Source organism: Pelodiscus sinensis, chromosome 15 (genome assembly GCF_049634645.1).
Source record: "Pelodiscus sinensis isolate JC-2024 chromosome 15, ASM4963464v1, whole genome shotgun sequence".
NCBI lineage: Eukaryota > Metazoa > Chordata > Testudines > Trionychidae > Pelodiscus > Pelodiscus sinensis.
The window spans coordinates 11,162,322-11,175,319 of record NC_134725.1 but is presented as its reverse complement, the minus strand read 5'-3'; the positions used below and the strand labels follow the sequence as shown (position 1 = coordinate 11,175,319).

At 50.3% G+C, this 12,998-nt stretch overlaps 1 protein-coding gene across 1 annotated transcript in view; it reads right to left on the bottom strand.

The window, feature by feature from the left end:
* The window catches only part of KSR2 (kinase suppressor of ras 2), a 327,890-nt gene that overhangs the window by 174,595 nt on the left and 140,297 nt on the right, over positions 1 to 12,998 (bottom strand). The window contains exon 5 of the mRNA XM_014576141.2: positions 112 to 293. Coding sequence (XP_014431627.2) covers positions 112 to 293 — 182 coding nt within the window. The remainder of the gene's footprint in view (positions 1 to 111; positions 294 to 12,998) is intronic.

The window sequence follows — 12,998 nt, the reverse complement described above, 5'->3', positions numbered from 1 at the left end:
CCAGACTCCCCTTTACTGCCCCCTGCACAGAAGTGGAGTGTTCCAGCTGCCTAGCTCCACGAGCTGGAAAGGAACGAAATGCATGATTCCCTTGGAGCCAGTCTGACTTACTTGTTGAGAAGGTGGCTTCGGTGTGGACAGGAGGAGTGGAAGGAACGCAGGGTGGGTATCCCACAAAGAAGGAACGCAGAGAGCGCTCGGACAGGAGGGGAGAGCGCTGGGAGGGGATGTTCTCACAGCTTCCCACGCTGTTGTGAATCTTTAAGTTCAGGGGTTTGTTCTTTTTCTTTGCTCTAAGAGAGAGAGAGAAGGAAAAAAAATGAAGTGCAGCAAAGGAAACGGGATACATTTTCATGGCAAACAGGCGAGAGGGGAGAAGATCTAGCAAGCCACGCATCCCACTCAAGGAAACACTAGTACAGGCAGTCCCCGGGTTACATGGATCAGACTTACATCGGATCCCTACTTACAAACGGGGTGAGGCAACTCCACACTAGCTGCTTCCCCCCAGCAGACCAGGGAGACACGAAGCTAGCGCTCCCCCCCCCCCCCCCCCAGCAGACCAGGGAGACGCGGAGCGGCTTTTCTCAGCAGACACCTCAGCTTGAGAATAAAGGACCGAGGGAAGTGAGGTGTGGGAGAATAAAACTGAGCTCTGGAGAAATGTTTGGCTAGAGTTTCCCCTACAATATGTACCAGTTCCGACTTACATACAAATTCAACTTAAGAACAAACCTACAGTCCCTATCTTGTATGTAACCCGGGGACTGCCTGTATGTGTCTGACTAAAACACAAGCATAGGAACAGGTGGGCCTAAGCTCATGTCCCCACACACTCGAATGACCCCAAACTTCACGAACATGTGAAATTCAAACCTGGGCTCAGATCCATATTTGTATGTGGCCACTTATCTTAATAATGAGTTGAACTAGCCCCTATTTCCAAAGTCAGATCCAGTTCTGAGGCCTTGTCTGTACTAATCTAACTGACCTCACTTTAGCTATGCAAACAGTGCAGTTGAAGTTGATGTACTAGCGTCTTGCATGGTATAAGGCCAGCTGGAACTGATGACCTATCGACACCGGCTACTCTTGTCCTGGTGGAAAACCAGTGTCTATGGGAGGTATAGTAAAGACAAGCTCAGAGGCTTACCTCTAAACCACATTACGGGTGTGTCTAAACTACATGGCTCCATCGATGGAGCCATGTAGATTAGGCTGATCGGCAGAGGGAAATGAAGCCATGATTTAAATAATCGCGGCTTCATTTAAATTTAAATGGCTGCCACACTCTGCCGACCAGCTGATGATCAGCTGTTTGTCAGCAGATCGGGGCAGTCGTAGACCAGGTTTACTTGCGCCGGTTGACAAAGGCTTCCTTGTCGACCGCAGCATGTCCAGACTTCCCCAAACTGCCGACAAACAGCTGATCATCAGCTGGTCGTCAGAGTGCAGCAGCCATTTAAATTTAAATGAAGCCACAATTATTTAAATCGCGGATTCATTTCCCTCTACCGATCAGCCTAATCTACATGGCTCCATCGACAGAGCCATGTAGTTTAGACACACCCTACAGTATCAGAGGTGTTCTTCAAGTGCTTTGAAACCCTTGGATGGCTGGTGCTATGTGCATGCATCGTAACACAAACTAAAAAAACCACACGATTTCTTCACTTTCCAGCCTTTTGCTAAGTCCTTATTGCATTTCACAGTTCTGGCACCACTGAATGTTAACAGTGCATAGTAGCATCAATCTTTAGCATCCTACAGGAATTGCATTCAGCTGCTCCCAGAAAAGTCTCTAGTGCCTGTGACAGACAAATGTGATGCTATGCTGGGGTACCGGAACCTCACCATAATTCATTCTTCAAAACTGTTTACAGTCAAGACTTGGAAATGGACAAATGAGTCAGGAGTCTGCGCTGACCCGTGAGAACTGTGGAAATATTTTCTCCAACAAGCTTGCTCCACTGGGGCAATGTTTTAAAAGAACTCGGTGCTTAAACCATTCCTATAAAAGATTTGTTTAAAAAAATCACTGTGCCTGTCCATGCGGTACTGCACATGCAAATAGGTGTTTACGTGAACAAATCTGGGTAGCGAACTTTCCTCTTTGGCAGGGTCTATCCACCATCACAAAAATGACACAACATTTACCCCCCAGCCAAACCCTCTCCCACAAAAAACCCTGAAAACAATCCCCTTAAATCCACAGAATAATTAAAAAAAATCATGCATCCCCCATAAAGAATTTATATCCCAGTACAGGAGAGGAGCCAGAGACACCATGGCATCCACTAGGGATTTTGCAAATGCTACTAATTTAACATGGAAGGAGTCTAAATACTATGGTGACAGGTAGCAACATAAAACCCTCAGACAGACAGATATACAAATGTTGTTGGAGCCTGTGACAGGGTGCACATGCCCTGCACTAAACCAAGGGGGCTTAAAACCCTGTGGGTGGAGGAAGTCCCGCCCCTCCACCCAAACTGGGCATGCTCCAAATGCTGAAGCAGTATAAAAGAGAGCTGCCCAGCTCATTCTGGGCTGGCCACTGTAGGAGAAGATTCCCCAGTAGGAACTCCGGAGCTGTGCCAATCAGAGACTCAGGCAACAGGAATCCCAGAGACTACTGTGAGGTGCGGGCGGAGCTACAGGGAGAAGCAGCCGAAAAAGAACCAGAGGACCCCGAAACTGCATGGGATGCTGCCCCACCAACACTGATAGGAAGTGACCAAAGGAGGGTGTTGAAGTGGTATTTCCCACCTACATAAACTTGGCGTGTTTTGGCCAGATTCCACACTGAGTGAGTGGTAGAATGCTCTACTGCTCACAGGACCCTGGGTCAAGACCTGGTGGAGTAGGGTGGGCCCGGGTTCTGTTGCCCCCAACTTATTGCCTCTGGCCATTGGGCTGTGTTGCCCTGCAATAAAGGGCCACTCCCTATTGTCTGATTGGTAAGCCACACTGCAGAACAAAGGGCCATTGTCCCTTATTGACTCCAGCTGGTAGGCTGTGCTGTGTGAGCTAAGGGCTCCCCCGTCATTGACTCTAGCCATTAGGCTGTACTGTCTGGAGATAGGGGTTAATTTCATTGACTCTGGCTGTTAGGCTGTACTGCCCTGAGGAAAGGGCTGATGTTACTGACTTTAGCCATTAGGCTGTGCTACCCTAGACCGAAGGTTGTTGTTTACCTACTAAAAGAGACTGCTGACAACCTAGCAGCCAACGGGGTGGCGTCCATACAGCTGGGTCCCGTCAACACCAGAGACAGGGTGTGCATATGCTGCAACAGAGCCACTAAATCTTAAGGTTGAGTCTTCAAAGCTCCCTAGAGTTTAGATACCCAGTTCCCATTCATTTCAGATACTGGGAACTCAAGTTCCTTAGGCAACTTTGAAAATCTCCTCTTTGATTCTTTGGCCATACAAACAACAGAGACCATTTATCAGTGATACCATGTCAAGAGTGGGCCGAGTGTTTTGCCAGCAAGTCAAGAGAAGGAGCTCTATTGCACCCAGGGATGTTCAACTGGAATTTCTTTGCGGCCTTAAATTGAGTGGAATGGTAAGGTGTCAAAAATGTATTGCCCAGTTGATGTTTGCCATGGCTCCAAGCATGCAGAGGTGTCTGTGTCCCAAAGCCCAGACCTTATTTAACACTGGTTAAAGCTGGACAATGCCCATTTGTCTCATTTATCCCATCTATATTAACACAGAGGTAGTCACAGCCCCTCTTCCTGAGTGCCTTGCACTCTGATTTGGCTTTTCTCGACCACACCCTGGGAAGCAGGGCAATGCTCATCTCCATTGTAGCGAAGGGAAACTGAGGCACAGAGTGGCCAAAAAGACTTGCCCAAAGTCACAAAAGAAGTCTTGTAAAGCCACATTTCCTAAGCCCCAAGCTAGCAGCTGGACTATATAGAATCTAAAAACTTCCCACTGGGACTCTAGGCCAACTTTCAAAGCAAGAGGCCACTTCATAAACACGTTTAGAGGGGCCCCGAAGCACATACTCCACACATTCTGATCTGAGGCAGGCCGCACACCAGCCAAGCAGACTGTTTGCCAGCCGTGTGCTGGTCAGAGAGGTGGGGCTCTCCAGCAACGATCGGCTATTTGTGAAGATGGAGAGAAGATGAGGATTTTTCTCTCTGCTCCACAGGCTTGTCTGATTTGAATTAGCAGCTGCCTTGGAATGTCTAACCAGGGTTGGTGGGGAGCCCGTGTCCACAGGTGGAGTGCAAGGGGGTACAAAGGGCCAGCCCCAGAGTCGTGTGTGAGCACCGTGGGGAAAATTCACCTCACACGGGGATTCAGCTCTGAGGCGTGGCTTCCCGTCAGCTCCCAAAACAGGATTAGTGTGCTGTGGGACTCGACTGGCACGCAGGCCTTGCAGGGAGGGAAACACTCACACCGCCTGCTAAAGTCAACTGGAGATGGGGGTGCTCAGCCCTCTTCAGGATTTGGCCTGTAATCATGGATATTAACACCTGGGTTGGGGAGAAGCTGCCTCGCTGGCAGTGGCAGCCAGCCCAAGTCCTGAGATACAGCTACAGAGAGTTCAGATTCCCGCAGGAGCACTCCCTGACTGCCCAGGCCTTGGGACTGCCGGTTACAGCACTTTCTGCTTTTTGCACGGTCACAGTGTTCCCTCGGAGGCAGCAACGTCCATGAGGGAGCCGACGTCCCTTTCACTGATCCTGGTGAGGGATTTTGGGGCCGTTGCTGGTGTCTTTTCTGTTCTCTCTGGCAGCGGGCAGGCCGTGTGATAGCCCTTGGTGTTATAATAAACAATTCCCAGGCCGGGAGGGGCTCCCAGAGCCATCCCTCAGCCACCCAGCCTCTGACCCTGAGAAACCACTGGCAGTATTTTTCCACAGTGTATGAGGTTAGCATCGACTCCGGCTGGAATTGCAGCCTTTTATTCAACCAGGTGCATTTGCTTTCTGTGTTCTACATTGTAACGAAGGGTATGTCTACACTTGCACCCTAGTTCTAAGTAGGGTGCAAGTGTAGATGTACCCTAATTAGTTAACAACAACGCAGGAGAGGCAAGAGAAGAGGATGAATCGTATGAACTCTCCAGTCACGGAGGGAGGATCTAGCTAGCTCGGCCCTTTACCACCCCAGTGCAAGGTACAGCAGCCTCTGCAGCATTGCTTCCACTGACGGGATTGGCCAGCACCTGCCATGCTTGGTCCGTGACAGCTGGAGATGGCGTGAGACTCACAGCCAAGTCTGTCTCCTGACAGACCTGAACATGGAATCTGAACACTCCAGGGACTGTGTCACTCCGAGGTTCTGCCTCGGGTTTGCTGCCATTGACCCAGCAACTGCAAGAGGTCATCTCTAGCTCTGGGTTTCAGAGGAGTAGCCGAGTTAGTCTCTAACAGGAAAAACTTAAAACAACGAATAGTCTAGTAGCACCTTAAAAACTAACAAAACATGTAGATCAGTGGTCCCCTGGCGCCCACCAGGCCATTTCTGTGTGCCCGTCGAGTGATCGGGGTAGACCCTGCACCGGGGGCACGGTGCATGGGCTGTGCCGGCCCTGGGTGTGTGGCATATGGGCATCTCCGCCCCTAGGCACATGGCATAGGAGCGTTGCTGGCCCCTGGACACGTGTTGCATGGGCGCTGCCAGCTCCTGGGCGTACAGCATATGAGCAGCCCAACCCCTGGGCGTGTGGCACAGGAGTGACACCAGCACCGGGCACATGGTGTATGGGTGGTCCCACCCCCGGGGGCATGCGTAGCCCCATCCCCGGGTGCCCGGCACATGAGTGGCCCAGCCCCCAAGTGCCTGGCAGCCCCAAAAGGTTGGAGACCACTGATGTAGATGGTATCATGAGCTTTCGTTTGTACAACCCTCACAAAGCTACTACATCAGGGGCTCATTTAACTCCATATCCACTAATGAGATCTATGCCAGCAATGCCCCACTGCAACGTATATTGGCCAAACTGGACAGTCTCTACAGGAAAGAGTTAATGGACACAAATCAGATATCCATAAAAGCAATACACAAACCTGTTGGAGAACATTTTAACCTGCCCAGGCACTCAGTAACGGATCTCCAAGTCCTGTGTTTCAGGCCAATGCCACAAGCCAAATACTGAACACAGGGAAAGGTTGGAACTTAACTTCATTTACAAGTTTAATTCTTATGCGAATGGAATGAGCAGACATCGGCTGGCTCACATACTACCTTCCACATCCTAATGACTTAACCAACCAACCAAACAATGGAGATGCTAGTTGTTCTTATTGGCCTTTTGTAACTTCCTGAACAATCTACTCTTCCCTCTCCCTCTCCCCCCCCCACTTTTCCCCTTTTTCCCCCCTGTTCCTGTCCCCACCCCTTCCCTTATTTATTCTTGGATCTGGACTTCTTATACTCCAGTCATCTGAAGAAGTTGATTGTGCCCAAACCCAATCATGATCCCATCTACATGTTTTGTTAGTCTTTAAGGGGCTACTAGACTATTCATTGTTTTTTAAGGTTTTTTCTATCCCTGGAGTTAGGCAGAGATGGCTCCGGTGGTGCACGTTTGCAGTATGGGCAGCAGCTTTGACACAATTCTGTGAACCAGCAGAGTTTCCCTCCTTGTTGCTAAAGCCGCTAACCCATCCCCATATCCAGCAGCTCATGAGGGATTCCAGCCAGCCCAGCTCCATCACATGCCTTGGCATAAGAGTCTCCTTCTGCAACTGGGCACATCTCCAGTCCGTGGCTTCCCCCATGGCTCCGTTACCCCAACACGCACCCAGTTCTCTTCAAGTCCAGTGAGGGGGAGGGGAGCCCCATCCCTTCCCCCACAGACCCAACCTATCAGCTCCCGAGGGAAGACAAAGCGAAAAAGGTTAACTCCTCACACATATCACAGCAGGAGCCACTGACCCCTGAAAACTGGATACGGGAAATACCAGAAAGAGAATTTGAGGGCGACAGGCCCTCCCCCCATGGGGATTTCCTCTGTCCCCCAAATCAACATCTCCTAGGCTGTAAGACCCATCACAGTGGAAGATGTATCTTATGTGGAATTTCAGCTAAACTGTACCCTTAGTCCAGGGGAGATGCTCTTCACCCCATCCATCCCTGGGAATTTGGCTGAAGAAGCCAAAAAAGGACCCGGTCTAACCCAGGAGCCAGAGAGAAAGGACCCCAGGCAGAAGGCTGAGTGCCTAGATCTGTTCTGTACCTATCCCAGTTCTCCCTGACAGAGAGGCGGCGCTAATAGTTTTACGGATGCAGAAGAAAGGACTGGGCCTAAGCAAGGTAAAGTCCCACCTAGACCTTGCAAAGCATTCAGATTGGGGTGGCCTAACAGGTTTAGGCACTATAATAGCTTAAGAGAGTCAGGCACCAAATCCCAGAGTATTTCAGTGGCATTTCCAGAACCTCATTCCCTTGGGTCCCTCGAACATCCCAGCTCTCAGGAACAGCTAAACTCACCCCAAAGCCCAGCCAGGCACAGCTCTATGGGTGCTGTTTATTGCCCCCCTTTCTCATGTGGTTTGGGTTCAGATACTGCTAGGAGGAACTCTGGCTGTATTTGCTCAGTGGTCTCAAGGAGCTGCCGGGCCTACCTTCTCTCCGATCCAGTGAGCTCGCTCAATCGCACACAGTGCCACCAGCTCTGACTGGGACTCAGTCTCTTTGGCTGCCCCATCTTCAGTGCAACAGCCCTGAACTGTACTCGGAACATACAGGAGAGAGCCACACATGTCACCTTCTATTCTTAAGGTGGCTCAGTGAGCCCTCTTGTGGCAAGGAACAAGCCTGTATAATCCCCATATATTCCTAGCAGTCTGGTGAGGAATGGAAACGTCATCTGGAAACTTTCTTCCCTGTAGTCAAGGGATGTTTCCCCGCAAAGCCTGAGCATTTGCAGCAGTTCTTGGTTTATGCAGGGGTTGGACTGATGAAAGATAGCTCCCAGGAGCTGTGCATGTAGAAGGGTGACACTAGCAATCAACTAGCTAAATCACTCCACTTACCTCCCTAAGGGTACGTCTACACAGCAATGCTATTTGGGGATACTGGAGTATCCCAAAATCGCTATCCCATGTCTTCAGAGTAAGCCCATTATTTCTGGCTTGCTATTCTGATGTCCTTATAAACAGGGCTCGCCGAACTGCAGCGAGCCCCGCTCGCCCCCCGCGCTGTCCGGCGATCCGCACATGCGCAGATCGTTCTGCACATGCGCAGATCGCCTGAACCCAGCTCCTCCAGGTTAAAATCTACTCACCACGGGCGAGCCCTGCTTATAAACCTCATTCTATGAGGAGTAAGGGACTTTTTGGAATAGTGCTTTATTTGGACATTTGGCATTGTGTAGAATATGCCAAAATAGCATCAAAATAAGATATACACAATTTGAGCTATGCAAATTGTGTATCTTATTTCGAGTTACAATGTTGTATAGACACACCCTACGTGACTCTCTCTTCCTTGTTTAGCACTCCTCACTCATGCCCCTATTCAGCAAAGCATGAGTGCTCAGTTGATTAGACACGAGTTCTGGAATGTACTTAAACACTTTGCTGAACTGGGGCTTTGTAGCACCCTACTCAGATCTGACACATCTGTACCTAGATCCAACTCCACACTATAAGGGACTTCCATCATTTCTTCCTGTTTCAAACACAGATTCCCAGGGAATCCTGAAGGTTCTTTGATGTATCGAAGCAACAACTAATGCTAACAAATAATAGTTAGGTGGCACCTTGTTTATACCACGAGCTCTTCGGTACCCAGCAATATGTAAGTATTCCTACTCTGCCCATCACCATGGTACCGGGCCATCAGGAGAATGATTTAAGGCAGGGTTTGATCAGAAGCCTCACTGTTAGAGATTGCAGGGCCTAGACTGGGGATGTTTCTCCTGTTGATTTTCTTTTTAAAGCTGGATTATTTCTGCTGCTCATTACATGTATTTTTGTTTTCATCCAGTGCTCTGTAGGAAAATGCAGCAGGGTCATTCAAGAGACGGTAGGCATCAGACAGGCTGTATGTGTCTCCCTGAAACTGGAAAGATCTAAGTGTCAGCCTGATTGTGTACAAAGGAAAGCAGCTACACCAAGGCAGCTGAGAGACTGGATGCAGCAGCTTGAGAAGGGAGAGCATGCCATGACAGAGATGGCAAGCGTAGGACAAAAAGACCAACCTCACACCAAGCTCTGAATCGGAGGGAGGGCAATATTTTTTGGTGGGGAGCCACTACCAAGATTTTGGTAAGTGGTCAACGGCTGCACTTTTCTAAAGAGGGGCAGTGGGGTCCAGGATGGAGGTTGGGCACAGAAGGGAGCTTGGAGTGGGAGATTGGCATGCAAGAGAGAGTGTGGGGTCTGGGAGAGAGTTTGGGTGAAGGAGGGGGTTGTGAGCTGGGGATGGGGATTTTGGTGCAGGGCCTGGGAGGTGGTATGGGTGCAGGAGAGAATTCTGGCATGGAGGAGAGCTATAGGAGGGGATATAGGGTCTCGAAGAGAGTTTGGGTGTGAGGGAGTAGGGTGCCAGAGGCAGGATCTGGCCAGGAGGCACTTACCTACACAGCTCTTCCCTGCCTGCCAGCAGCCCCAGACAATTCAAAGCAGCTGACTGTTCCATGTGGTTCTCTGCACTACAGGGGGAGACTTCAAGTGCTGCCCTTATTCCCAGCAAAATTTCTCAGCTCCCATTGGCTGGTTTCAGGCCAATAGGAGCTGAGATTTTGCTGGGGGTGGGAGTAGCGCACAAAGGCTCCCCTCCCTGTAGCGCTGAGAGCCACAGGAAGCACCCAGCTGCTTTGAGTGTGCTACTCTGTGCTGCAGATGTGGGCTTGGGCTGGATTGAAAGGCCTTGTGGGCTGACTCCGGCCTGAGCACCATATCTTGCGCACCCCGGCTCCGAACAATCATCAACAATATGCTGGGAGAGCTTCCAAAGTAGATGGATCCTCTTCCCTCTGGAAAACATGGTTGAGTGAGTGCACCAGAAGAGAAAACTAATGCTTGAGCCCTGGTCCTTAAGTAGACCCCTGCCTGAATACAACATTTTCCATCCTCATACACATTCATAGCCACAAAAATGGGCTGCAGATATCCACAGTCACATAGGTGAAAACCCATAGATAGAAAGCAGATATCTGTGAATATACCATAAGACCATTCCAGCTCAAAACAGAGATTTCTGATTTCTTACCCTCCCCACATACACATACATTCCTCCTCTCTCACGTTCCTCTGGTTTTACCCTGATTTTTTTTCTGGTATCTCTTGAGCTTAGTCTCTTGCTTCAGTGCCTTCCTAGGAAGTTAACTCCATCCATTAATCATACTGCCATGAATCCACCCTATCCACCACCCATATCCAAACTAAACCCTCTACGAACTTCTTATTTCCTTAACTTCTATGTGCCCTGCCCTCATCCCTCAACCACTTCTCCTCTGGTGGCATGACTGCCTGGCTTGCCAGACCGCACAAGCAGAGCTGGGGTCTCATGCGAGATGTAAATGCACGTAAGAACATGCTGCAGTTTAAAATTCAGCTCTCAAACTGTCCCTCTTCAAAACAATTCAAGACACATTTTTTATCTGGACTTGACGACTTGAGTCCTTCTCTGTTAAGAATATAGCAACGGCCCCTATGAGGCTGTGCACGTGTTTTACAGCGATTGTCCCACACCCTCAACCAGCCAGGGAGGTCACCAGCATTATCATCTTCACTGCACACGGAGGAAGACCGAAGCAGAGCCAAGACCAGAATGCTCTGGCTTGCTGCCCTGTGCCGTCCCCACAGCATCCTACCCTTCCTCTCAACCACAACACACCTCCGATAACCCCAAATCCATGGCAACACCACAGGCATCTGGACACGCCAATTGCTAGGAAATGACTGCCCTCTGGCCGTCACACGCATTTTACAGTCCTCTCTAGCAAGTGAAAATTAAACCAAACTCTAATGCATTAATTGTTTCCTTGCACAGGAAAAGCGTCTGCTTGTTTCAATGTCTCTGCGCAAACAATGCGCTCTCAAGGAGCTTATTTTATTCACTTTGCGCTGCATGTCGGCTCGTTAACCAAACAGACCATCACATCAGATGAGCTCCTGCAACGTAGCCTCCCGTCTCTGAAGCAGGCAGAAGCAAAGGGCTGTGGCAATGGGGAGTAATGGTCCTCAATAGGGACCCCGCTGGGTCGGGGACTCTAATGCACTGCCACGTAATCATGTATCTTCAACCTGCTAAAAGTCAACCCCACCCTAGACACCTGTCCTCAAGTTTCCAAGCCTTCCAGGAGACCCCCCCTGCTGCTGTTTCCATGGTGACAATCTGCAGGCCCTAGCAACAGATTTATCCTCTAGAGAGAAGAGCAGAAAACCATGGGATAAGCTAAGCTTTGCAAGAGTAGTGGGACCTTTACAAAATATCCCCAGTTACTATCTGGCCAATATAGCTCCCACTAAAACCTGCTTCAGTTTCAAGGCCAGTCTGGAGACCAGAAACAGCTGAAACACTGCACGTCTCTGTGGTCCCAGAACTGCTCTGATCCTTGGGCCCTGCCATGGAAGAGCCCATGAGCAGCAGCAGGAAGGGACAATCCCCTTTCCAGCAGGATAATCAATCCCTCCTCTCAGGGATTTCACTGCCAGGAGGAAGGGTAGCAAGTGATTAGAGCAGGAGATAGAAAGCAAGAGGGGAAGTCTCTCAGTTTCTGAGAGCAGGGTCAAGTGGAAACAGAGAGGCACCGTTCAGTGCAGAATGCTGGAGCGTGACAGCATGCTCACACCAACATTCCAGATTTGGGGTGGAGCACGGCAGCTGCAGGTTGGCAGCATGCAGGGCTGGATTAAGGGGGGGCTAGCCGGGCAGCTACCCGGGGAGCCAACCTATGGGGGGCGCCTGATGGCAGCTGTAAGGGGCGTTGCGCACCCGGGGCTGGGGGCCTCGCGGCACCCCTTAGAGCTGCAATCAGACGTCGCATGCCCGACTGCAGCTCTAACGTGCCGGGGGGCACAGGAATGGTTTGAGCTGGCCCTGGCAGCACGGCTCGATTCTGCCCTGGCTTTTCCAGCACACCTGTGAGTTCCCTTGTATCCATTTCTCATCCCCGCATTTTCCTCTCCCACGTGGATCCCCCAGGATCCCTTCTGTCGTAGCGCTCCCCGTGAACATGCTACAGAGCTGCTTCAGAAAGATTTACACCATGGACAGTTGGTGCAACTACAGCTCCGCCCCCTCTGCTGAGACCCCTGCCTCCCCGGAGCACCTGGGGAGGGAGGAGACCACATGGCTCCAGCCTCCCCAGCCAGGAGCACAGGGAGGGAGGGCAACACTCTGCAACACTCTTCCCCCAGAACACCTACAGCTAGGGTTGCCAGATGGTTTCCGAAAAAATATATAAAAAAAAGACTTTTTTGGCCCTAACAGACTGCTGGCGGCCGCCCACCATCTTGCCTCCCTGAGCCAGGCCGGACAGCTCCCCTGCGGAACCCAGTAAGCACTAGGGTTGCCAGAATGCCTCCGTATTGAGATGGACAGCCTGGGATTTTCACCTCCTGGCTGGGAAAAAATCAGAAAGTACATTTTAGATGTCGGGTATTTTCTGAAATTTTTTACCAGACAGGAGGCAAAAATACCAAACTGTCTGGGTCAATACTGGACATCTGTCAATCCTACCTACAGCAGGCATTCTGGGGGGTGGAGTGTGGGTGGGGCTGTGCCTGGTGGTTTGGGAAGGCAAAGCCTTCCCCGACCTGGGCTACCAGATATCTATGATTTACACAAACACAAGTTGCTCCTGGGGTACCATTTAAATACCATCCACATTTAGAGACTGTGTATCGCATACCCAGTAATGGCTGATCTCCATGGGAGATACCAGCCTACTGCTACTACTAGCTAGTGGAGTTATTCCTTTAGCTCAAGCAGCGGTGATCTTTACCGCTAGACCTGAAACTCATAAGTTTAAACCTTGCTAATGGACAATAACAAGGGTCACGGCAATTGTCAGTA